Source organism: Papilio xuthus, unplaced genomic scaffold, assembly GCF_000836235.2.
Source record: "Papilio xuthus unplaced genomic scaffold, Pxut_1.1 DF826933.1, whole genome shotgun sequence".
NCBI lineage: Eukaryota > Metazoa > Arthropoda > Insecta > Lepidoptera > Papilionidae > Papilio > Papilio xuthus.
Window position 1 is genome coordinate 6,007,024 of NW_013531716.1, and position 25,712 is coordinate 6,032,735.

Genomic DNA, 25,712 nt, shown 5'->3' on the forward strand with positions numbered 1-25,712 from the left:
TATTGATTAATTTATAATTAGTTCCAATTTAATAGTTTTTTTCGAATTTTAGTTTGAATATCACCAAAGCGCGATGAATTGCCTGACAAGCGTTACGTTTTACGTAATGTGTCTAACATATCTCTAATTCTAATAACATATATTGACATTCAATTACAAAATTTTTGACATTAATAGACATAATGTTCATAAAAAGAGGTACATCCTTATATCTTATCTACTGAAATACATGAAAAAACATCAAATTGACGAAGTGAAGTGGAGAGAAAAACTGAAAGCTTTATGTCGATGGCGCCACCGTCAAAAGACCGCTGTCATCTGCCAAAGTATGCGTCATTCTCGCAATTTAAAAAATCAATATGTATTCATTATTAAATAATAAAAAACTAATTAAATTAAAAAACTACTCCGAAAATTTGATCATGCTGACATCTGTAGTAAGCAAAAGGCAGTTTTTCTCCCCATTGACACAGATGATTAACATTTTTGTGTCCGATTCTATAGAACAGATTTTTATACAATTAAAGGTCAAGATATGTTTGTTGATAACCAAATCTTTATAGTTCATCTAATTCTGACATTCTTTTTAAACCTATGAAAATGTCTTCTTTTATATTAAAATTTTATTATTTAGAAATGTAACTGAGTAAGGTTGATGTTATTTAAAAAGTTAAATTTTTAATCTTAAGAAAGTGTCTGTTATGATTCGTATTGTAACGTACTTGTTTTTTTATTAAAATTATATTTTGTAAAGGATATTTCTAGTTAATTTATTTAACGATCCCTACTATTTTTTTATTTTGAAGCAAGAAATAAAAAAATACGAGAAGTAAAGAATTATTTATTAATACATGCAACACCAACAGATTTAGAATATCATTCGTATTGTCTATGACCATAGAAACACTATTGCTTTCAAAGTTTACAAGTTACAATCAATTTAAAAAGATAATAAAATATATAAAAAATACAACAAAGTAATATAGAAATACATAACGAACTTGATTTACTATGACATTAAAACTTTTAAAACATTTCTTCATTAACTAAAAATTAAATATGTCATGAAGAAGACATAGAAATTTAATTTAAAAAAATATTCCATTGCACCAAACCATTATATACTAAAATAAAATCGTACATCTCGGTAACCAATTAAACCAAACATATATACTAATTCTGTATATAAAGAAATTATTATATGAATTTTAGCAATTTGATATGTGAGCAAATTTATAACATAGACAATTCAGCATTTACAGATTTTTACAAAAAAAAAAACTGCAGGAACATGACTTTTAGTTTCATATGTTTAGATAAAGATTTTAGATTATCACATACCAAAAATTGAAAGCTAGTCAAAAATTTAATACTACATTATGTACAAAAAACATATCTGCTTTGAAGAATGAAGGTGATGTTTTTGTACACGTGATCGATGGAAATAGAAAGGTAACATGAAAGCGGTCTGTAGACGTATAGAATTAAAATCTACAACTAGAAAGATATAAAAATCTACCTATAGTTAAAATCACGCACTGAATCTCGCAGAATTTGAAGGCACACCTTACAAATAGTTATTTAAAACAAAAGCCTGCTTTTAGCTAGACTTCGAAATATTTTAAAATTAGGACTAAAATTAATTTTTCGAATGGAATTTTTTTTTTAGAATATATCATTTGTAATATTAAAGTTAGTTGTTACTCAGAATGTCTACAGAAATAGTTGTTTTAGGTCTGTTATCTTAAACAATTAATAGGAAAGAACTTTGCGATTATCAAGCTAGTATACAAAATTAAGATTGCCTTTAAGTTTAATAAATTGGAAAAGTGACGCATTATTTTTAGCATAATCATACACAGTTTTCCTTGAGAATTAAAACATATCATACATACCGTTTAATTAAATTCATCACAATTCACGTCTTGGTCCCAAAATAAAGTACAAGTCAAACAATAAAAGTATCGATCAAATATTGCGATCACGATGAGATAACAAAATATTTTTCGATATAGATAATTCTGTGCAAAATAAGTATAAAAACTATTCAAGTATCATAATTTTCCACACACACACACACACATTAAAATCAATTAAGTACAAGACATTTACATACAAGTATTGGCAGGTTTTTCAAGATGACATTTGGTTTGATGAATGCCCCGCTATAATTTCAAGAGAGGCACAGCGTAGGGCGAGGTCCAATCCCTCTCGAAGACTTCCTGCAGCTGCATCCTGATATCCTTGGTGGCGTTGTGAGGGCCCTCCTCCAGGTCCTGGAAGACAAAGGAGACGCCCGCGGTGGTGGTGAAGTAGTCCCCGGACCAGTTGGAGGTGCCGATGAGCGCGGTTCGGTCCGTCACCATGTACTTGTTGTGGTTAACGCGCGCGAACGGTATCTTATCCTGGTCAGGTGTAGATGGTACTACGAAGCGTTTCTGAAATACGTTGTAAAAGTTGATTAAAAAATTACTAAAGCTGCAAAAAAAAGGTAAATTTTGACTGAAGTGTAAAGGAATAGAGTATAAGATTCGACTGTCGAGGAAGTAGTGAGAACTCACCACTTGTATATCTACTCCGGGCAAGGCCTGCGCGAGTGCGGTGAGAGAGCGCAGGTAGTGGTCCTGCGCGGGCAGCGAGTGCGACCACCAGCTGATGAGCAGGCGCACGCGCACGCGTCGCTCCAGCGCCGCCGCGCGTATCGCGTCGTCGATCTTAGGCCAGTACCTAAGAAATAAATTATTTCATTTACAATCCTGCTGTCTTGACCTCTTTGCATTTGAGCAGAACTTTGCATCTGGAAAACCTTAAATTATTTTCACCAACTACGCCAGAAATTTCCGTTTTCATAAAAAATCGTAGTAGCATGGAAAGTGTTAACAGGGTTTTTTTATAATATTTTAGACATTTGCCTGTTATATAGTGATTGTTTTAAAAATAGTTGATAATGTAGTGAAAATTGTTATTCTAATAATGAAAGGAATAACTAAAGATGACAAGACTAATGTTTTAGTAGGTCATATTTAAGAATTTAGAAAATGTTAGGTTATATTAGTGAAATGGACTCGTGGTAAGTAAAGGGGGTCATATAGTTCGTCGCTGTGGTGTCATATAGTTCAAATTTACGAGTGCAATTCCGCGTGAGTTTTACAACACTCGCCACCCATAAAGCTCACGTAGCAGTCACGGCGCAACGACCAATCACTGACCGAGGAAATGCATCAAACTTTAACACAAACGAATATAAAATTTAATGTCGCGCATAAACGTAAGTTTTTTAGTCGAACGCAAACAAGACAAAAACTACACCACGGAAGACAACATCCTATAATACTTTTCAATCAAAAATTTCTTTATGATCCAAATAATAAAAAAATGACTTCCTAGTGATGACTGGTGATGAAATAGATCACGATATGATTTATTAGTTACTAAACAAAAAAATAATGTGTTAGCTGTAATTCTGGGTCCATTTTCTTTCGCGTAATGCCTAACCGATAAATATTCATATAGGTATTTATTTTTAAACTTACTCGAACTTGTGCGTGTAGACGAGTGCAGGCGCGTAGTCCATGACCGCGATGTATATGAACCGCTCTGCTGATTCTATGATGGAGACGATGGCGTCGTCGTCCGCGCTGCGCCCCGCCGGGCTGAACGGCGGCGGTGAGCTCTGCAACAACAAACTGATTATTCAAGTGACTAATCCATTGAAAACCTACTTTTTAAACACATCCAAAAGATTTGATATCTCACTATCTTACTAATATTATGCAGCAAAGGTTTAGGATGAATGAAAATTTGGTAGAAGGTATCTTCAGTACAGCTCATCGGATCTATATGAAATTTGGTGTAGATGTAGAACATAGTCTAGTTTACTTATTAAACAGGATAAGCTTTATTTTCTGATTCTTACTACAAAAACAGTAGATATTAATTTCATTACAAAACAGCCACTTATTTTCAAGGATTTGTTAAAAATGTAGGAAATGTGACATCGATTGAGCTGCAAAGTGACAATGGGCAGTCATACGTCACGCGACATGATACATCGAAGTCGGACACTTTACGAGGTAAATTGGAAAATAATAGCCAAGATCGAACGATAAACAAACATATAGAGACGGCACGCATTAATAAAATATAGGGAAAAACAAATAAATAAACACAAGTTTTTACCAATTCATTTTTCAGAATTCAGTTATTTCTCGAGACATTTGCCCTTATCTATCTTTACGAAGTCGTAAAAGTGAGCTTTAAATTTACTTTCATTGCTAAATTGCAAATAATTAAACTATGCAACTATCAATATGTACAATTCCGTGCAAAATATTCGATGTAGACCAAGCATCTTTTCAAACAATTTTGGATCGGTCTCATAGAAAATGGACGAAAATTAGGGGCACTTTTTACTTCCCATGTTTTGATGTGCGCTATAAAGCCTATCTTCTTTTCAGATAGCTTTGTAAGTAAACTCAACAATAAAGCTTCTACGTTAAAATATTGCGCCGCGCGGGTTTTCCTTTGTAGTCTATGTAAAGTTTGTTGCTGATAGACGACTAGTCATTATAACTTAGCGTAGCATCTACGGTCTACGGCGTAGCGCCCGTAGCTACAAAGGTCACGGCATTACAAATACCGTCGTAATTTATTTTCTACTAGTTGTCGCCTGAGACTCCGTCCGCGCGGAATCAAAAAAAAACTTAATTAGTAGCTTATATGTTCTTCTAGACTATGTTCTATATCTAAGCCAAATTTCAGCGATATCCATGCAGTCGTTCTGGAGATACATCCATCCATCCATCCAAGAATTTTTTCTTCCATAAACAAATAATGCAATCAAATACATTATTACTGAGGGGGCGGGATATATAATCTCCTTATTCATCGAATGTGTATTTTATGTGATCTTAAATATGTGCATCTTATTCTCAAAAACTATTCTACTAGCATGAAAATTCTAACACCAAACACTTTGGACAAATTCGTAGAAGAGTTGGATGATTTTTCGAACAACTTGAATTCCGATCGTGTATTTCAAAAAGCCAAATGTAATTAAAGGCATCGTGGCTGCCGTCGAAGTTAATTCGCGCTAATATTCGAGGAAATTCATGGAAATCTTACACCCCGATAACTATTATGAGATTTTCTCACGAAGCAAACATTTTGGTGGAATGAATGAAATAAAAGAAAACGCGACGGAACGAAAACTTTTTTAATATTGATTTGTTTTTACAAATATTCGTTTGGATTTTGTTTAGCTATTTTGTTATTAACCTATATTGCTGAAAAAAAAACGCTACGCTAAAAGTAATGCCAAAATGTTCTAGTAAAAACATATGTTTCAAGTAATTTGGCTTACTTCAAACTTATTACACAAGCAAGTGCCCGTGACTTCGTCCGCGCATAATTAGAAAAATACCTAGCAATAAATACGGTCTATGTCACAAGAGGATAGTGGTGCTTACCAACTGTGAAAGATTTTATCAAATCAGTTCAGTACTTTTAGAGCCTATTCAATCCATCAAACAAACTAATCATTCTTCATTTTAATAGTAGGTATAGTCTATATGTAAAGCTTAGACCAAATATTAATTTCACTTCATATTTTCTGTTCCCTTGAGGGATATTAAATTTTATTATGTTTACGAAAGCCTTTTACAATATTATAAAAATTATATCACGCTACATTTCACAATATATCAAATTCATACTTTTGCAAGTATATTAAAATTATCAGTCTAATTAAGCCGTAGAATGAATCAAGAACATGGAACACTTTATTAAACAACAATTTCGTAATTACATCAAATTACTAACAGAGTTCAATTACATTAAACCGTGCGCACGGTTTTGTTGCGTGAACAAAAATGTCAAGGTCGTTTTTTGAAGATTAGCATGAGAAATTATAATTGTACTCAATTTAATATGTATTAAGATCTTAGAAATTTGGACAGGAGAGAAATGCTTTTAATTTCAATATTTTATCTTACTAATGTTACAAATGCAAATGTTTGGATGAATGGATGTTTGAAGGTATCTCCAGAAGAACATAGTCTGGAAGAATAATTATATTTTTTTTAAATCCGCGCAGACGGAGTCGCGGGCGACCGGTAGGACGGCTGTAAAATCGCTGGACCTATTTTGAACAGTGAGGAGTATAGAATTGTATTCTTCTATCGAGTTAACACTAGGGGTACATTTAATCGGGCAGGTTGTTTTCTTTTAATTAAACTAAGCCTACGTTTAATGTTCAATTTCAACGTGCTATAATGTTTCAGCAAAAATGTTGATACACTAAGTTTATTGTGGTTAGGCTCTGAATATTTAGTTTATATTGAAATTGACGTATTGCGTGGTCCTGACACATCTCTATTGCATCTTCTAAATTTATACATCTACACAAACATACAAGTCGGTTTCGGATGCTCATTTCTACCTTATAATATATCTTTTATAAATGTGTAGTTTTGAGACATACGGCAAGTGACAGACTTGATCAAAATTGTTCAAAGTGGCAATATTGCGTTTGATGTGTCATAAAACTTACGAGCGATCGCTTTCTGATACATTCGGTTATTGGAAATGACAACCGGAGCTCGGCATATGTCAGAGAAATGATACCCGGGCGCTTATAATCAAATCAAAATTCAGAACAATATTTTATGGCGAACTTGTCATTTCATCAAAGATATAATAGACATTAAATTTTATTTCTTTAGTATTGATCTCGAAAAATAAAATATAGTTTTATGGTAGTGTGTAAATTATATAGCATTTTAATTCCGAGATCCTCGCGGAATTTAAAAAAAAACTTAATAAGTCGTCTATGTATTCTTCCCGATTATGTCCTACATCTATGCCAAATTTCAGAGATATCCGTTGAGCCGTTCGGGAGATACTTTCAAACAAACGTTCGCATTTATAATATACTAGTAAGAAGTAATTAAAGTTGTGTTATGACGTCTTATTAAAAATATTTTTAGAATTAAAATCAACTCTATAACTAGGTCAAAGTAAGTTAAATCTAAAATTGATTATAAGTTATTTCGTCAAAGCACTTGGTTCTGCCAAGTTGACGTCAAGTATCGTAACTCCCCAACAAGTTCTAACTCCTGGCTCACAGTATTAAGTATTTGCGGTTACCACCCGAGGGAGGCATCGACATGACATCGAGCTTTAAGGCTTATTATACATTAAGTATATTAACTTTGGTAAGCAATAGCTGTCGCCCGCGAATTCGTCCGCGCGGAATTAAAAAAAAAAACTTAATAGCCTTTGTGTTCTTCAAGACTATGTTCTATATCTATGCCAAATTTCATCAAGATCCGTTCAGCCGTTCTAGAGATACCTTCAAACATCCATCCATCTAAACATTCACATTTATAATATTAATAAGATAGAAGGCATTAAGGCCGCAGATACGACATTTTCGACGAGCAGGTCGGCGCGCGACGGCGATGTAATCTAGTACCATACAACGCCTTGCATGTCACGAGCGGCAGCGGAGATCTACTGGTATTTACACCGCCACGCTCGCCGCTAATTACAGTCCCACGGCATTTAAGGGGAACTTAAGTCTTCCTTATTAATCATTAAACGTTCTATAGATTTAATTCGATTCGAAAATCTAATAGAATTGTTTTAGTTTTATTGCCAAGCTAATATTTATTCTGCATAGATAAATAACGTAGTAATCTCTTTAATCTTTAGCGTATACAGGTTAAATCTGAAACTATATGTTACACGGTGCTTTTAATTCAATGGCTTATGTTTAACAAAGCGACGTTGAAGAATGTCAACTAGATATCACGGACGCGGCAATTTTTCTATGCTATATTTTCGATTAACTTAAATAGGTGTATGTTACGAGGTAATATTTTACTGGAATTAACTATTACGCATAACCTACTTAGGCTTTTATTTCACATTTAGTGAATACGGCTTTAATATTTTTTCCATAAAAATATTTAATTACTAATACTTTATAAGAGCGTCGGTGGCTCAGTGGTCAAGCACTTGACTTGCAATGTGCAGGTTCTGGGTTCGAATCCCACCATGTACCAATGTGTTTTTCATTTTCCGATTTATATATGTACATTTACCATACGTTCTTACGGTTAAGGAAAACATCGTGATGCAACCTGCACATATCTGAGAAGAAATTCAAAGATATGTGTGAAGGCATTCAACCCGTACTTGGCCAGCGTGGTTGATTATGGCCTAATCACCCTTAACTTAGGGTAGGCTCCGAGCCCCTCGGTGAGGACGTATAGTGAGCTGATGATGAGTACTTTACAATTTCTATATAAAGATAAATCAAGTTGGAAGTTTAATAGAATGTTAAGAAAATAGTTGTATAACTTGAGCATCCGTTTGGGAATAACTTAGCTAACTTGAAACGGTATCGCCGCAACTTGGTAAAGTTCGGGGTTTAACCAGTTAAACACAAATATATGTTCTTTAGAACTAAATTTAGCGCAAATGCATAACATAGTTCATCTTGGGAGGTTGCGAGTTCTATATATTAGTGACATATAGGAGAAAAACGAAAGAATTTCACTGAAGTTTTCTGAGAATTCTATTGTAAAAAAATACGTAGGCACTGGAACACATTTTGTTTTTTTTTCAAAAAGAATGAATAACTATGTCTTGTCGAGTTTAATTAGACGTTTCGAAATAAACTAAATTTCGTTTTTGTTGTTTTGACACGTGGAAATATCCTTTATGTGAGTTTTATGTTTTAGTAACATAAAAGTGTTGGCGTTATAAAGTGCTGTCAGTCATAATAGGTGACGTCGCAAATCGCCGGAACTACGCCATTTCCGGTTTGGCAAACCTCAACCCTAGCTACAAACTTTTATTTCTTTTATCCCTATTCTCAGAATAACAGCAATAAACTTTGGCATTTACGACCAATATTTGGCAAGTTAGCTTTGTAATCTTATGTTTTACCTGATTAAGAGTATCAAAAATATAAAAAAAAACAGTTGTTATTTAAAGAAAACCCACATATTATAATACGATCCTTAGCTCAAAAACAATTAAATTTACACTAAACTAAACTAGTAATTTAAAACAGACAAAAGTAAACGAGGAAACATACTCCACAACCTGGCAATCCATCCGAACAACAGCCTTCATTTTTGTTTTTATTTAAAAAAAACATTGGTAGTTTCGACAAAGTTAAAATTAACTAGAACAAAAGAGGTTAAATACCTCTTTAAAAAGAATTACGTGCATATTTATACAGCTGTATTATTCTAATTAATTTGGGATTTCACTTCGTATAATTACACACTAAATGACAGCGATAATGGTAAACACAGCGCAAAATAGAAAGCGCTTATCGCTGTACGGGAGGTGGTGTATGTAATTTTCACAACAGCGGTCGTTAGTGAGTCAGCGCTTGAAGCTTTTACCACCGGAGCGTCCGTTGTCATTAAACGGAATGGCAGCCGGCACTTTCGCTAAATTGCATTATTTTTATACGTTTAGTAGTGCTTTAACGGTAAAGTCGTGAGTGAACATAAAATACAGAAACTCTTAAACACCTGGGATGAGAGCCGTATCTAGTACCTAGTGAAATAAAAAAGCTCGTAAATAGAGGTGTAAATTATACGTAATATTTTTAACAAAGCTCATGTATTCATTACTCAAAGTATTACTTAGGGTAGTCTCCGAGCCCCTCAGTGGGGACATATAGTGTGATGATTACTCCAAAAACTTTAGTAAGACGCTGTTAACACGTCTTTTAACACTTGGACCGCTGATTGATATTATGAAAGTCAACGTGGTTTTAACTCTATGATACAAAATAAAATATTAAAAAAAACGAATAATTCACTAAAATATGTTATTAAAAGAAGTCCCTTTAGGCAAGGTCCCGAAGATACTGGCAGCGTTCCCCCTCTGGATGAGCGTTCCTACGTGGTTTTATGTGCCATCATAAATATATATCACCACACTGATTTTCGGTATAAATACTTTATTTAGTGCTCAAGATTGCATTTCTTATTGTAATGTTTCAACAACCATGATTTGTTTAAAATCCGCGCTGATTGATGTTTGAGTTCCGGTTGATGTTTGAGCTAATATTTGAAATAATTACTTGAAATTATATTCTTAATAAGATCTTAAACTCAAAATTTATATGTAGCTTTAGTTTAGAATGGGGCATTGGGGACACAGAGTGTGCACGTAATGGACGTATTCAGTGCATCTCTGAGGCTTGCGTCTAACGTTACACTAATGGCTCTAAGGAAACTGTAGCGAGTCTTGTTGTCTTTAGAGAGATAGGAAATTTAATACAATGATATTTTTAGTAACAAAATGTGCAATGTTGAAGCTTTGTTCCCATTATAAACGATTAATAAACAATACTATAAAAACAATTTATAAAATCAATCTAATTTATTTTAAAAATATACAGAAGATGTTGTCCGAGCAGACTTTGACTGAAGAATTCGTCTAGACTTCTAAAGATGATTGTTAAGGTTGGTCACACACGACCTTCGTTACTAAAAACTTTGGCCACATTAAGTTATTAAAGCACTAGCTATTGCCCACGACTTCTTCTACGCGAAATTGAAAAAAAAAACTAGTAATAAATATAGCCTATTAGCACTACAGGATAGTGTAGCTTCCGAACAGTGAAAGTTTCAAATAAATTCATTTAATTGGGAGCCTATTCAATGCAAACAAACAATCCAATCTTTCATCTTATTAATATTATATTAGAAAAGATGCCGCGATAGTATTTAATTTACCTTAAAGTTTTAGAGTACTTACCGTGATGTAAGCGCCGTAACTGCGTTGTCCATCGCTGATGTTGGCGGGGCGCTGCATGTTGATATCTGTGGCCAACGCGAATGGCCACGTGGCCGGCACAGAGTCGGCCACCCCCAGCTGCCAGTAAACCTGGCGAAAACATACAAAGAACACGCGTCGGGTAAAAATATACAAATATCTTGATACATGGCGGGATTCGACCCTGTTACCTGTAGATTACAAGTCTAGTGCTTAACCACTACGCCACCGAAGACGTAAACGTATGAAATAACTTTAAGATTGTTTACGTAGGTTATCTTATCTATATATCTTAATATAATATCAATTGCTGTTCTTTAGTCTCGCTAAAACTCGAGAACCGTTGAACGGATTTATCTTATCTTGGTCATGAAATGTTCGTGAAGTTCTAAATAAGTTTTAAAAGGTGTGAAATATTCGAATAATTACCGGGAAAACCCTAAAAAGAGCCCTTTTGTTTTTCCCATATAAACGGCTAAATGGATCTCAATGAAACTTGGAATAGATGTAGAACATAGTCTGGGAGAACACATATGCTAATAATTATGTTTTTTTTTTCATTCAAAGCGGACGGAGTCGCGGGCGACAGCTAGTAAGTAATAAAATTTTAATGTATTACTGTCTCTTTTAAACAACCATTAAATACCCATTTATATTAGAGGGTTGTTAAACTTTTATAGACTAGAAGAGTTCAATTACTTTGGTTGAAAGCGCAATTATTTTGACTCAAAGCGTTTCCTAACGTAGCGTTTACTTTGTGAACTGACTTGTTGACTTGCCAACTATTTCAATTAACGCTTTACTCCTAACTTTATAAAAACAACTTTAGTAAAAAAATAGAGAATAAAAAAACAAAGTATACTTATTACTTGTTTATTAAAACTTAGCTTAATTCTAATGTTAGCAAGAAAATTACCTGAATAATTTTGAATAAACTAGCCAGATGGCTTTCTCACTGTCTCAAAGATACATATCACGCAAATAAAACTAAGGCCAATAATCTGTTAAAAGACTTGAAACAAACATCGAAAGATTACATAATGAGAAAGTAACAAAAGTGTCTACCAATGCTTTTGAAATGGATGTATTATTTATTGCGGTTTGGCAAAATGCCAAGATTGAGCAATGTGCCAAAATTAGCTGCTTCATCTATTCATAGTCTGTGTACAAAAGCACCGACACAAATCATAAATGGACGCCGGATGGATTAGAATTTTGACATAGCTTTTGAAACAATACAAAAAGTATGCTGATTTGTTGATTCGTTATTAGGCTTTTGTTTTTTATATCCATTTTTCCAAAAACTTAAATTATACTTATAATATAAATGAGAATGTTAAGATTAATGGATGGATAGATGTATGAATGGATGGATGTTTGTTTAAAGGTATCTCTGTAACGGCTCAACGAATCTTGATAAAATTTCACACAGATGTAGAACATAGTCTGGAAAAACACAGGCTACTCATAAATTTTTTTTTTTAATTCCTCGCTTACGAAGTCGCGTGCGAAACCTAGTCCAATAATAAAAGCGTGTATATACTTCATAAGGAACAAAAAATATAATTGTCATTAACACTTTATGTTTTCTAAGCATGAGTTTCTGAGACCAAAAACTTTTTTTTCAAAGATAATGCACAACACGGATGACGATACGTTTAGAGATTTTGATGTCTCAAACCAACGGTAAGTCTTACGTTCTATGTAACAAAACAAACAAACCGTAAAACATAATGCGGGAATGGAATGACGTCATAATGAAATGTCACATTTTATTTCTATTATAACAAATGACGACCTAAAAATAAGCAATGCATATATTTGACCTTGTAACTTTATTAGTTATGCGGTGAAATGAATAATGGTACTTAAGGTGATTCGTCATTGGAATTAATTATTCGTAAAATATATAGAAAACATTTTTATAACAAAAGACTTTGTACCTAATATATAAGTGTCACACGAACTAGCCAAGGGCGATATTTATCAGGTAAATCTCTATTACCTATAATAGTATAAAGTAATAAAATCAGTATGGCTTTGTTTATTCGACAAATCAGATGACTTTGCAAGTACATAAACTATTTTGAAGCTTATTAATAAATGTGATAAAATATATAAAAGAAGAAAAAATTATAGGTTAAGTAGCGGATATAAATGCTAAGACGGAAATCAATTTTTTCGCAATGCAAAGGTCAGGGCTGTGAAAAAGATCTTCAGTACGGCTTTTTTCACTCGTACAAAGTGGGGATGGAAGGTCGGGGCTACAAAGTATGCATGAATATTTACCCTTAAAGTAATGATTTCTTTGTCGCCGAGACACAAGGGGCCTACATTGTATTCATGAGACCTTGGTAAGACTCCCGAACGCATTACCTGCGAGATACAAGTTAAACAAATGGAGACACGAGATTTAATATAATTCTTTATTAAGTGCTTTTTTCATACATATTACTAGGTTTAAATATGTTTACATTTTTGTAACCATTTCAAATACGCTCTAGGTTTATGCTAAAATATGTTCCACGTGAGTCACATAGCGAGATTCAATGTAGGGCCGCGTTATTGAATGACCGTACTCTTACCATTTTTCTCTCTAACCGGATTTCTAAGACCAAAATCTCCGTTCAATACATATTGCTATCTCTGTTTTGTCAAAGATAATGACAGGGATGACGATGATATGGTTTATACAGATATTTTGATATAAAATCAACGGTTAATTAGGCTATTAACACTTCATAGTAATTATAAAATAGTATGTGATGAACATAATTATAACTTCAAAACGTTCATAGAAAACATGTTGTCGTCTCTTTCTTTTCCTCTAAAAAGAAATGAGATCAACACATGTTTTATGTTTAGGCAACGCAAACTAATTTTAGTACCATTTAAATTGGTATTAATGAGACGTTTATTATTAGTATTCCATCATTCAAAACGATATTGCAAAATTAAAAATAAAAACGTAGCGCTTTTCGCAATTCGGTTGGTGGTGTGGGGATAGGGTGGGGATTAATTGCGTCTCTCTGTATGAACAAAGTCAAGGTTTAATTTTTAATACAGTACGGAAAAAGAAACTTATAAGGTCTTTAACACACTGCTGAGAAAGCAAATCGCAACCGAAGCGAAATTTAACAGCACGGCTAACTTGCGCTCAACCGAACGGGGAGCAAAATCTGTTATACGTTTTCGCTTTTGCTGCTGTGTGTTACGGACTTAAAGGCATAATGCGACAATTATTGTACTGTTAACACGACAAGCATGGCTTTATATAAACGGCTTTGTCTTATGAAATTATTTCTTGAATTTATTTAAATGAATGAACTAACTATAACTTATTTATGTGATTGTGTTAAGTTTGTTTAACAAGTTCTTGTTTAATGAAATGAAAATGGATGAAACTATTCAAAGAGTAAGCATTATTGAATAGGTTTATTAATTAATAGAGCATCGGTGGCTCAGGGGTCAAGCACTTGACTTGCAATCTGCAGGTCCTGGGTTCGAATCCCGCCATGTATCATTGTGTTTTTCGAGTTACATATGTACATTTATCCGACGTTCTTACGGTGAAGGAAAACACCGTGTTGCAACCTGCACATATCTGAGAAGAAATTCAAAGATATGTGTGAAGTCATCCAACCCGCACTTGGCTAGCGTGGTTGACTATGGCCTTATCACCCCTAACTTTGGGTGGGCTGCGAGCCCTTCGGTGGGGACATATAGTGAGCTGATGATGATTTAAAAAGAAGATTTCCAATTCGTCTGTAAGTTTTTTTTTAAATTTACTTTATAACAGTCCTTTTTCTGTTGTAAAGTAAAATATGAAGTTTTACGACAGTTTTTATCACAATACATGACCGACTTTTGTAACCTATTTTAAAATTAACATCACAAAATATTACTAGTAATTATGGTTCCTAAACACGTATGAACATTAGGCTTATTATTAATTAGGGTTAAGAGTACTTATACATACGGGTATGTGTATTCTTAAGTCGAATTTTTTTAAATAAAAACTTTAAAGTCAACACATAAAGTGTAATTTTGTATAATCAGCATTTAACCTATTATTTCAATAATGAAAATCTCTCTGAGCTTTAGTCGAGAACGGTTTAAAACTATTTCCGTTGTAATTATAACATTAAGTGGTAAGCATTAAGGTCTATTTTAAATTGAAGTAGCTGTTTATACGAGTTTATGACGTAGACGTTTTTTCGTTGTAGTGCCCGAGTCCTTGTAAAGAGGGCGCCTGTGTCGTAAGTTATTAAATTAAATTAAAATACAAAGTTAAAGAATAAAAGTCTAAAATATTCCCGTACCTAACGTCTTTTTTCAAATTTGTTAACCAGTAGTAGATGTATGAAGATGCGAGAAAGATGTGTCACGATCGCGCTAAATTGAAGTCCATGGTCTCTGTCTACCCCTCTGGGTTACAAGCGTAAGTTATGTTGTTTGTAACCGAATAAAGACTTACATCAAATATTTTCCCCAAATCATTGGCCATACACGAACAGTTATACGCCACGATGCCCAGCTCTTTCACCTGTTAAAACAAATAAAATAATTATTGCAAAAAAGTCACAATATTAAAAAAAAAATTGTAAGAAATTATTACAAAATATTACACAAGTAACGTTGTCGCTGTCTACCCTGTCAAGATTATTAATACGCTTTTATTTTTTTTTAAGGAACGCAAAAAAAGTAAACTTAAAAAAAATAAGTACAGACATTTTTCAGGTACCGTCCACAGCCGAGACCTTGCAAGCATTCAAGCTAAATTGGACTTAAGCTACGTTGGTTTTAGAGTTAAATTCTATTATTCCTAGACCGTACAGGTATGTTTCATTAAATTTTTTTCAATACACAACAAGGACCTACTCAACATTTACGATGTAAATTGTAGGAACAGCTGTGTCCTTTTGAGAATACGACGACGAGAAATTACAAATTTACTTTAAGATTACGTTATATCTTAGTCTTAACGGATTAAAAGAAAACCGGGCATTTAAAAGTTGAGATTTTAATACTGTTAAAACATAGAAGGAAATATTTTATACTACAATGAAAAAAGTGATCATATAAGGGTTTCGTTTTTTTCCTATGAGGTACGGAACCCTAAAAACCTTACTAATATTATGAATGCTAATGTTTCAATAGATGGATGGATGTTTGTTCGAAGGTCTCTCTTTAACGGCTGAACGGATCTCTATTAAATGTGGCATACATATAGAAAATGGTCTGGAAGAACACATAGAAGCCGCGGACGACGGCTAGTATCACATATAAAGAATTTACAAAAATAATAACTTGTTTACATTATGTCAGTACAGGATAGTATTGCTGGCCTGGCATGGATTGTTTGGGTTCACTGGCGGTAGTTAGTGTTTACTTAATTCCAATGCTGATTTTGAACACTTCTGTCCTACTATACTGGCATAATGGAATTATTAAGAATTGGAAATAAATAATTTTGAAGAATAGATACTGTTTGGTTGTATTTAAGATCAGCATACAAATATTTTTTATTTTTTTTTATCTTATATTACTTTCTTAACCTAAAAAAACGTTTTTTGTACAGAAACACAAGAAGTATACAGAGGTTAAAGAGAACAATTTTATTAAAGACTTTCACATATTTTTTTTAATAATAAAGTTACATACCTGAGTTAATGCTCGCCAGTCCATATTAGCACTGCCGATGTAGAAATGCGTTCTGTCCACAATCCAAAACTTGGTGTGAAGAACTCCGCCGCCCAACAACTTGGAGAAGTTTAAACTTCTTACCTATTATTTATAATTAAAAATAAGAAAAAAATCATATGTTACATCAAAATATAATAAGATGGTAATTATTTGACTTCAAAAAAATTACCAAGTAATGGCAGCCTAAAACGAATAAGTCAACGATCGCATAAAAAAAATAAAAAAACATAGGTATACGATTTACCTGCGCCGCTTTCTTCTTAACTAAATATTCTGTATCTATATTAGGATAGTCTTTACTGGGCCAGTTTTGAGCAATTTTTAAATCAATCTTCCTTTTTGATCCGGCGGCGTATAATGCTTGGAACACTTGCTCGCCCTACAAATATATACAGAATCGAAAACGATATGCCTTATTGAAAATAATAGCAAAGTTGTGTAAAAAAAAATTTCTACAAATATACAAGGCGCAAATACCGAACATATTAATTGCTATAAGAAACAACATAATAAAAATGTAACATCAACACATTACGATCCAATAAAATTTATGGTCAGAACTTTAATACACGTGTAATATCTTACGCGCCATTAAAAATGCCCTTGCCAGTCGACATATTTGATGACATAAAAACTTTATTGCTGTGTAAGTAACTTTTCTGTCAGAGAACTGCAGATTTGATATTTTTAATGTGTCACCATCTCTGTTATTATGTAGAGCAGATTGAACAATTATTATAATATTATGACCATTTAAACACAAAGAGTACTATTGTGATTAAGTACAGATATTAGGTTAAAAATATTATTTGTTCAGTGCCAGATACAAAAAAAAACACGTTTCTGACAGATTGTAAAACAGATGCCAAAAGGCCAACAACAATTAAATTCAAAATATTATATAGTAAAAATAAAAAAATATCTAATACAAACACAAAAATTATTCATTCCTCATACAAAAGAAATCAAAATACAGTGAAATTGTTCGATGGAATGAATTTATTATTTTATTTTATAAGATTAAAGTATATAAAGTAAATAAAAACACTTACCTCTATAGAAGAATTGTACGGATAAAATTCATTAAACCTAAGAGACCAATAAAAAGAGGCTATTTCTATTGTTGTTTGAGCTTCATCTATTAAATCTAACCAAACATTTTTTGTAGGTGTATGTGTCATATTAGGAGGATACATATGCCCTTCTGGTATACTCTCCACAAGGGATAATCTGAAAATAAATAATTTATTAAAAAAAACTAATAAACAATACTAGCTGACACCCACGACTCCGTCCATGTAAGTGAAAAGATACAACTTATTTAATATATTCAAGTTTTATGCAGAATATCAAATTGTTTTTATATTTAAATATTAATTTTAAATTGGTTGACTTTAAAATTAGTTATCAAAATAAAATTAATTGATTAACAATTTATTTTATGTTATAATCACTATTTAATAATTTATAGTCATCAATTTATTGGGTAGAATATCTTACCTACACTCATCTGAGCAATGTACCGTGACAGGTTGCTGACTTGAAGCTGCATGTGGCACATTGGGCTGGTCCAATAATGGCACAAGTACAACAAGAACTATCAGCAAAATGACTATAGAAACAGGGATACATGATGGCCGACACCATATACTGCGTTTCTTCCTTCTGCAATAAACAGATCAAATAAATAATTTAAATAATCAGTTTTCAGTGGGATAATCAAATTCCTTCTACTTGATAATATTAATATGAATACAATTACATTACAACTTAACTAAGTTAAAACTTAATAGAAGTATTGAATAGTTTTCTTACAGGAAAAGATATTCAAGGAACTTACTTGTCATTATAGCTGTTTCCATTTTCATCCCTCATCATGAAAATTTGCTCCCACTGCTCGAGCTCCTCATCAGAGGATGACGCGTTCCCCACACTCCCCGATTCTAATACAGTCTAAAATAAAATGAATATTAAATGTTGTGCAAGCAAAATGTTTACAAACAAATTATTGCAACGAGCAAAAACAAACTTTTATTCGAAACTTAAAAATTTTAAATATCGCTTCCAAATATCCCATTTTACATACAATAACTTAAACAAAACAAAGGAACTAATGACAGAGCATTACTTAATAAAAAGTTACGTTGTTTTGTTTTTGTATTATTCTTGACGTTTGAACTTTTGATTTGACGTTTAATTCACATCGCACTGACATTTGACGTCGATACAGCCGGAAATGAAATTGGACATTACAAATTTTCATTTCTATGCAGAAAATATAATTAAAGATTCTTATTATACCAAATATATGTTAAAACGTAAATGTATATTAGCTATTTAAAGATCAATATAAAATATTAAAAACTAACCATTTATGTAGAAATTGCAGTAACGTTGGTGCAAAGTAAGCCAAATCAATACTCAATGAGCATGCATCACTGTAAAAACTTTTTAAAACGTAATCACGAATACAATACGTTAATAACTGCATTTTCGTGTATCCTGGTGCTCCTTTACGAACCGTGTTGGCGCAATAGTAGCAAAAATATTACTGCAAAGTGGATGACGTCGGCAACCGCCGCATTGTTCATGTGCATTTTAAATACTGGGTTAGTTCAGACCGTAAAACTATTGAGGGCAAAACACAGTCATTATTATGATATCACGCAAAAGGTACAATTTACCTGCACCATGTATTTTTAAGAATTTTTCATCGTTAGCTCGAACAGTAGCGCTTACAGTAAATCATTGATAAAATAAATTACACTACGAAACTGTTTTATGTGCCTACTTTGATGACTTATTGGCATGCGAATGCTATATGTCTCTTCCGGTTGGTTAAATAGATTTGAAAATTTTACTTATATTTCTTCCCGAAAATTTTCTTCCAGTTATAAATAAAAAATATGGTATGATTACAATTATTCTGTTTTGTTCTGTTTTAGTATCAAACTAGTATTCTGAACAAAAAAAATGATACAAAAAGTCCGTTAAATGAAAATAGATGAAAATGTAACCATAGATTATTTTAAACCATACATTTTTTTTTATCTGACTACAACGAGTATTAAATTGATGTATATAAACTTAAGGATGACCATGGTTGACTCACAAATTTACTTACTTTTTAAATCACTACGCCTATGTGGACGACCTTCGAGTTAATTGAGTACGCTTTTTAAACAATGGAATAGGTTAACCTTTAACAAACAGTGTCAGCGTACGCTCTTTGCGTGTGTTTTCACAGCTACAAGCCGTGAACTACGAGATTGTTTTCCGTTACACCCTAATTTACTTTATCGAACCAGAACCAAGTACATCATAAAAAATTCCACCTCAGTGTCGTGTGAACACGATAACAGTCCAAATTATACTACCAGTGACAAATGGATTCGCTTAAACATTAGTAGAACTTGAAATGTTGGTATTTGTGCTACCATTATAAAGCTGTCAATATGTAAACAGAATAATATAAATGAGTTCATGGTATATATCACTGACTTGTTCTGTTTTGAACCATGTTTGTTACTTTATAGTTTTTAAGACTTAAACTTTAAGCAATGATTTTTATCATACTAATACTAATTACTAATATTACAATATTAAAAGTGCAAATGTTTAGATGGTTTGATGTTTGTTAGAAGGTTGTTTGTCTCCAGAATGGCTGGATTTGGATCACGACGAAATTTGGCTACAGCTAGTTTGAAATAAATCACGAAATAAATACATGGAATAAGTAAAGGGGCTCAGATTCGGAAATTCGGTTATCGCTTATAAACTTCATACATAAATAATTTTACCACGACCTAAAATCGCATATAGAATCCGTGACATTTAACTTCTTGCTCATATTATAAATGCGAATGTTTGAATGGATGTTTGTTAGTAGGTATATCCAAAACGGCTGCATTGATCTTACTGAAATTTGACATACATGTAGAACATTGTCTGAAAGAAGACATAGACTAATTAAGTTTCCTTTTATTCCCGAGCGGATAGAGTTGCGGGCGACAACTAACTCTAAATTAAAACTCGTTGAAATTGGAAAACTAATCGCTTAATAGACATCGTATTATCCATAAAAATTCGACGAATAAACAATGTCACGTTTATTTTTCGCATTACTTACTTTTGAATATTTGAATAATATTATACAAATGTCTTTGGAACTTAATGTATAGTATAAAATTCGCAAAACCTTCAACATTTGTTCAACCTTGTTTACCAAGCGACATGTTATTCCATTTTCAATATCACAAATGCAAGTAAGAATATATCTGAAACGTGTAAAAGAAAAAGAAAACTTGTTTTATGTTGACAGTATCATAATTAGTATTTGTTCTATTTTCGAAAATAAATGTTGTAAAAAGATTGACAATATAATATTAAGTAACCAGTTCAAAGAATGCATTTTTGAAAGCTCCTAAATATATTGTCTACCATCCATATAATAGTATCATTTTTTGTTAACATTTCGCTATATTCTTTGACTAGCTATCGCCCGCGACTCGGTCCACACGCAATTATTAAAAAAAACTTAATCAGTAGCCGTGTTTAGCCGTTCCGGAGATACATTCAAACAAACATCCATCCATCCATTTAATCATTCGCATTTATAATATTAGTAAGATTTAAACAGGTAGTAGCTGAAGTACACTGGAACTATAACATGTTTAAATTATATTTTCGAATAAAGCCTACTCATATATTTTTTATCTATAATATTATATCTGAGTGAGGTTACTATGAAGAATTAATTCATTAGCAATACTTAAATTTTGATTTATTTATGCGATTTACAGATTAAAAATATTTCGTTACGATTCCTAAGTAATAGTATTTTTTTTCTTTACATTTTTTCATTTCTTATTTCGAATATGAAAGCTATGAATGAATGTTCATATTATAGTATACATAAGTTAGGTAAACTAAGTTATCGTGTATATAAAAACTAGTAAATATTTATTTATACTAGTTCCGTATTTTGCTTATGATTGTTTAGTTTTATAATCGTGTGTCTAATTACTTTTATACACACGACATCTTTAAAATTATAGGTTAGTGTGTTAAAAATATTCATGTATGTATATGTTAGAGGAAATGATAACGTGCTTTTATCATCAAGCGACGCCCACATTTATAATGCAGTATCATTTAAAATATTGTGAGAGCTTTTGTTGACGTTTGAGTTACGTAAAATGAAAATCATTTTAAAAAATCTTAAGTGGTTATAAGTATGTACAATAAGAATACATATAAGCAAATTCTATCAAATATAATTTGATGTTTTGGCTACTGCGGTCACAAGGTCGTATGCTAAGTTGTAAATATTGGTTGAGAAAAAAGAACCCACATTGGCTGTTGCCATGGAAACGTGCGTACTAACAGAATTATGCAAATGTCAAATGGATTAATTGTTTAAAACCGATTATGGAACGTTCATTGTCCTAAAGTAAAATACGAGTATAATACCGAAAAGTTTCCGTTTTCCAATGTAAATCGATTAAAAGTACTAAATCATGAATGTTCTGATGATAAATTGCCTCCATCTTTAAGAAATAAAACATACTTCTAATGGACTACTTAAAGACATATGGTAGGAACGTAGACACGTTATTTTAAGTTTTGTAAGAGTTAAGTCATCATCATCAGCTCACTATACGTCCCCCATATTGTCAAACAGTGGTCCAGTGCGGGTTGGTTGACTTCACACATATCTTTGAACTGAAGAATTAAGTAATTCATGACAAAAGTGATCACAATCATTATGTGTGGATCACTTATCATGTCAAGGAACAAAGTTAGGTCTGGAACTTGGTTAAAGTTTAAGTATTTCCCAAGTTACAAACAGCATCTATTCAGTTCATACCAAAAGATAATATTTATATACGAAGTAAATTTAATTAACTACTCCGTCGAGAATGTTAGAATAATAACGATGGTTAATTTAGAAAAACACCAGCTGTACCCACGACTTCGTTCGCGTCTGGGTAGCATTTTAATTATAATATTATATATTCCATTGTAATTTACAATAATATAAAAATAGGTTCCTCCTCCAATAATATCGTTGCTATCTAATAAGGGGTATTTGAAAACTCCTCGAAAACAGTTAGGACTAATGGCCCCAAGACAGTTAAACTAATCTTTTTTATATATCAGAAAAATTGTTATTATAATTGACCTACTTTCAAATATAATTGAAACAAAGTCACACCTCGCAGCGTTAGAATTTCAAATGTCCCTATCTCTTTATCAAGCGACGCCAAGCCACCTGTCAACATTCAAAACATTAGCGATAAGAGCTCTCTGCCTTTCAACCGGTATTCAATTCACTTCACTGTTCACGATCGTTAAACGTACTGGCCGTAAAATTTTATAAAGTAATGAATACTAAGGAGGCCAGATATTTTACTTAACGGTGGTTTGGTATTTTCTTATCTGTGTACATTGTGTCTTTATTTTATTATTTATTAAAGAGTTTTTTTTGAAACTAACCACAATCGAAAAACTTGTTTAAAACCATACTTATAATATTAAAGTACAAATCTCTATTTTACTAAAGAGAATCAGAGGATGAAAATGAAAACTCGTGAAAAAAATATACCATGTTGTCGAGAGTTACAAAGGAATCATATAATTGTTTTTTTTTTCAGCCAGAACACTTTGGTCACCTTCGCAGCTTATTGGAATCTACAACTTCAATTGTTTTTTTAGCACATTCATTTGTCTCGACGTTGTTCATATTTGCTACTTTCAAAACCGAACGAGCGCTCTTACAAATTGAATCGCGCCTGTAAGCTATCATTGCAATAATATGTAATTACTGAAAGTGCAAACAAAAGGTTCTCAATTTCACACGAGCGAAGTGTGATCAACCGTCAGAGGTCAACGCCTCTAAATAATCCACTAGACAAACATAAGCGTGTATTATGTTGAAATATTACACGAACGATACGTGCTCCATTTTTACTTTCTTGATGCTCCATTTGTTGAACGTGACTTGAATTTATTACTTACAAAGGTATAGCTAACGTTCTTAAAACATTCTCATATACGTATTTGACCATCAATATTACAAAAGTATAACATTGCAAACTTTTCTCAAGGAACCCGAAGGAAGGCGGTGAAAGGAAAAGTCAAAGATAAATGTATTTATGTTATTTTGTGAAGTAAATTTAGAAATAAGTAAAAAATTAAAAATACAGCAAAAACAGAAATATACCACTTCTCTAAGTGTACCTTGTCACATAACATCCTAGGAAAAATCGCCACGTGACGTCGTAAACTCGAAAAGCCATTTTTCTTACTAGAACAACGTTGTCGTAGATAACAATATTTATTCCATTTTCCTGATATTGTGAACGTGGCGAGTGGACAGACGGACGCCGGAGATAGACGACCCCGAAATAAATTTAAACCCGATATCGATTTAGAATATTTTTGATATATTTCTTGTTGCAAACATTCGTTTTCCATAACTTTTATCATAGTCTTTCAAAAAAAAAAGAAAACTACTATTCAATTTCATTTCCATTTGATTAAATTGATTCTAAGCGGCCAGTATTTGCCCACTACAAACTTCTCCAAGTGACTTCAGCTAATGTAGACCTGTCGTAGTACACGGAACTAAAGTGGCTTTTATCGCTTGATCTACAAGCACTTACTGTACTTAGTTTTTCATGCGACTCTGTACTAACTATAGTACATATTATCATATAATATCAAATTTAACATTTAACGTTTTCGGAATTATTTTTGAAAACTAAATACATACCTCTACAAGAACTTAAGCGATATCTTAGGCTTTTCGTATTTTACTAATGTATTAACTTTTTATACGCCCTGTACAGTACAACTAAATTTCCACTACACAAAACAATAAAGGATGTTGCTCACTTTCGAAATAGTCTTCAATTGTGAAATTAAATGCACAGATTATGATAAATATTGTTTTCTTAATTACACTAAACATTAAGCTACTACGATAATAATTATATAATTTCACGTCACGTCAATCTTTCCAACGTTACGGCATTACGACATTTGGACTACTGTTGGTGATCGTGAGAAAGTTTATAAAGTTGTCGGTGAATATATAAAACGTATAAATAATTGTAAAATAGCGTGCGCCCTCTACCGTAGCTACGAGCCGTCAAAGTTACTACCGTAATCGTGTTGTTTGAGGTTTTCGTATACAAAGTGGGAAATTATGCTACGTTCATTAGCTTGCAAGAATTTTATTTCGAATACAAAATTACCATGAAGAATTAGCGAGAATTTATTCATTTAAATTAACTTTTATTACACTTAATAACTCACCAATCACCACCATCACCAATCACCACCATCATTAAATTGCGGCATTAAAAAAAACTTAATATGCATATGCGTTCTTCCAGACTATGCAGAATTTCAGCGAGATCCGTTCAGCCGTTCCGGAGATACCTTCAAACAAACATCCATCCATTCATCCATCCATCCATCCAACCCTCTAAACATTTGTACTTATAATATTAGTAAGATAGTAAAATATGTTTCTGAATCATAATGCTTAAAGATTTCCGCAGCATAATAAAAGTAATTACCATGAAAGCAATGACACTGCTTGCTTATTTATCAAAAATACGAAATTTACATCAACTTTTTAATTAAAGAAAATTTTACATTGATAGATATTGAAATTCAACAATAAGACAGTTCAAAGCACGTTAGTAACCATTAATGATTGATCTACGATTCAATCTATTCAACAGAGTGAAAGATAGTCGCGTGTTAAATTCAAAATTCAATACAAGCTACAGGTAAACACCGATAGTTAACAATATGTCAGTGTAATATGAAGACAAAACATTGTCCAATGTATAAACAGCATTCAATAAACTTCGGAACATAAACCAGATACAACTAGGATGTTAGGAACTATAAAAGTTATAAAGTACTTGTAAAACATTATTAGAATATGTTTACAACCACTTTAATTTCCTTTCGCTATTAAAAGATAAGTACAAAAACAATGCAATAAAGTGCAATTTAATATTATGAGATAACACAAGATCCTAATAATTTTCAAAGCTTCACTTTGAAAAATAATATCGAAATATCGTAATTAATAGCATCACTTAATGATAACATAACCTACACTAAAATAACCACCGTGAATCGTGATCACGTTACTTATATGAGTACAGAATTTC

General features: G+C 32.4%; 1 protein-coding gene across 3 annotated transcripts in view; it reads right to left on the reverse strand.

Annotated features, from left to right (window-relative positions):
• Window positions 1-2,075: 2,075 nt before the first annotated feature.
• The window catches only part of LOC106122269 (phospholipase D3), a 28,054-nt gene continuing 4,417 nt past the window's right edge, over window positions 2,076-25,712 (reverse strand). The window contains exons 1-11 of one of the 3 annotated variants that reach the window (XM_013318198.1): window positions 18,644-18,727; window positions 18,356-18,468; window positions 18,016-18,180; window positions 17,568-17,745; window positions 16,760-16,894; window positions 16,474-16,596; window positions 15,287-15,355; window positions 10,792-10,920; window positions 3,534-3,673; window positions 2,562-2,727; window positions 2,076-2,438 (exon numbers count right to left, since the gene is read on the reverse strand). In XM_013318198.1, the coding sequence (XP_013173652.1) occupies window positions 2,166-2,438; window positions 2,562-2,727; window positions 3,534-3,673; window positions 10,792-10,920; window positions 15,287-15,355; window positions 16,474-16,596; window positions 16,760-16,894; window positions 17,568-17,745; window positions 18,016-18,180; window positions 18,356-18,393 (1,416 nt within the window). In that variant the 5' untranslated portion in view covers window positions 18,394-18,468; window positions 18,644-18,727 and the 3' untranslated portion in view covers window positions 2,076-2,165. Of the gene's footprint in view, window positions 2,439-2,561; window positions 2,728-3,533; window positions 3,674-10,791; window positions 10,921-15,286; window positions 15,356-16,473; window positions 16,597-16,759; window positions 16,895-17,567; window positions 17,746-18,015; window positions 18,181-18,355; window positions 18,469-18,544; window positions 18,728-25,712 lie in introns of those variants that run through there. The other 2 variants (XM_013318197.1, XM_013318196.1) reach the window with 2 other exon arrangements.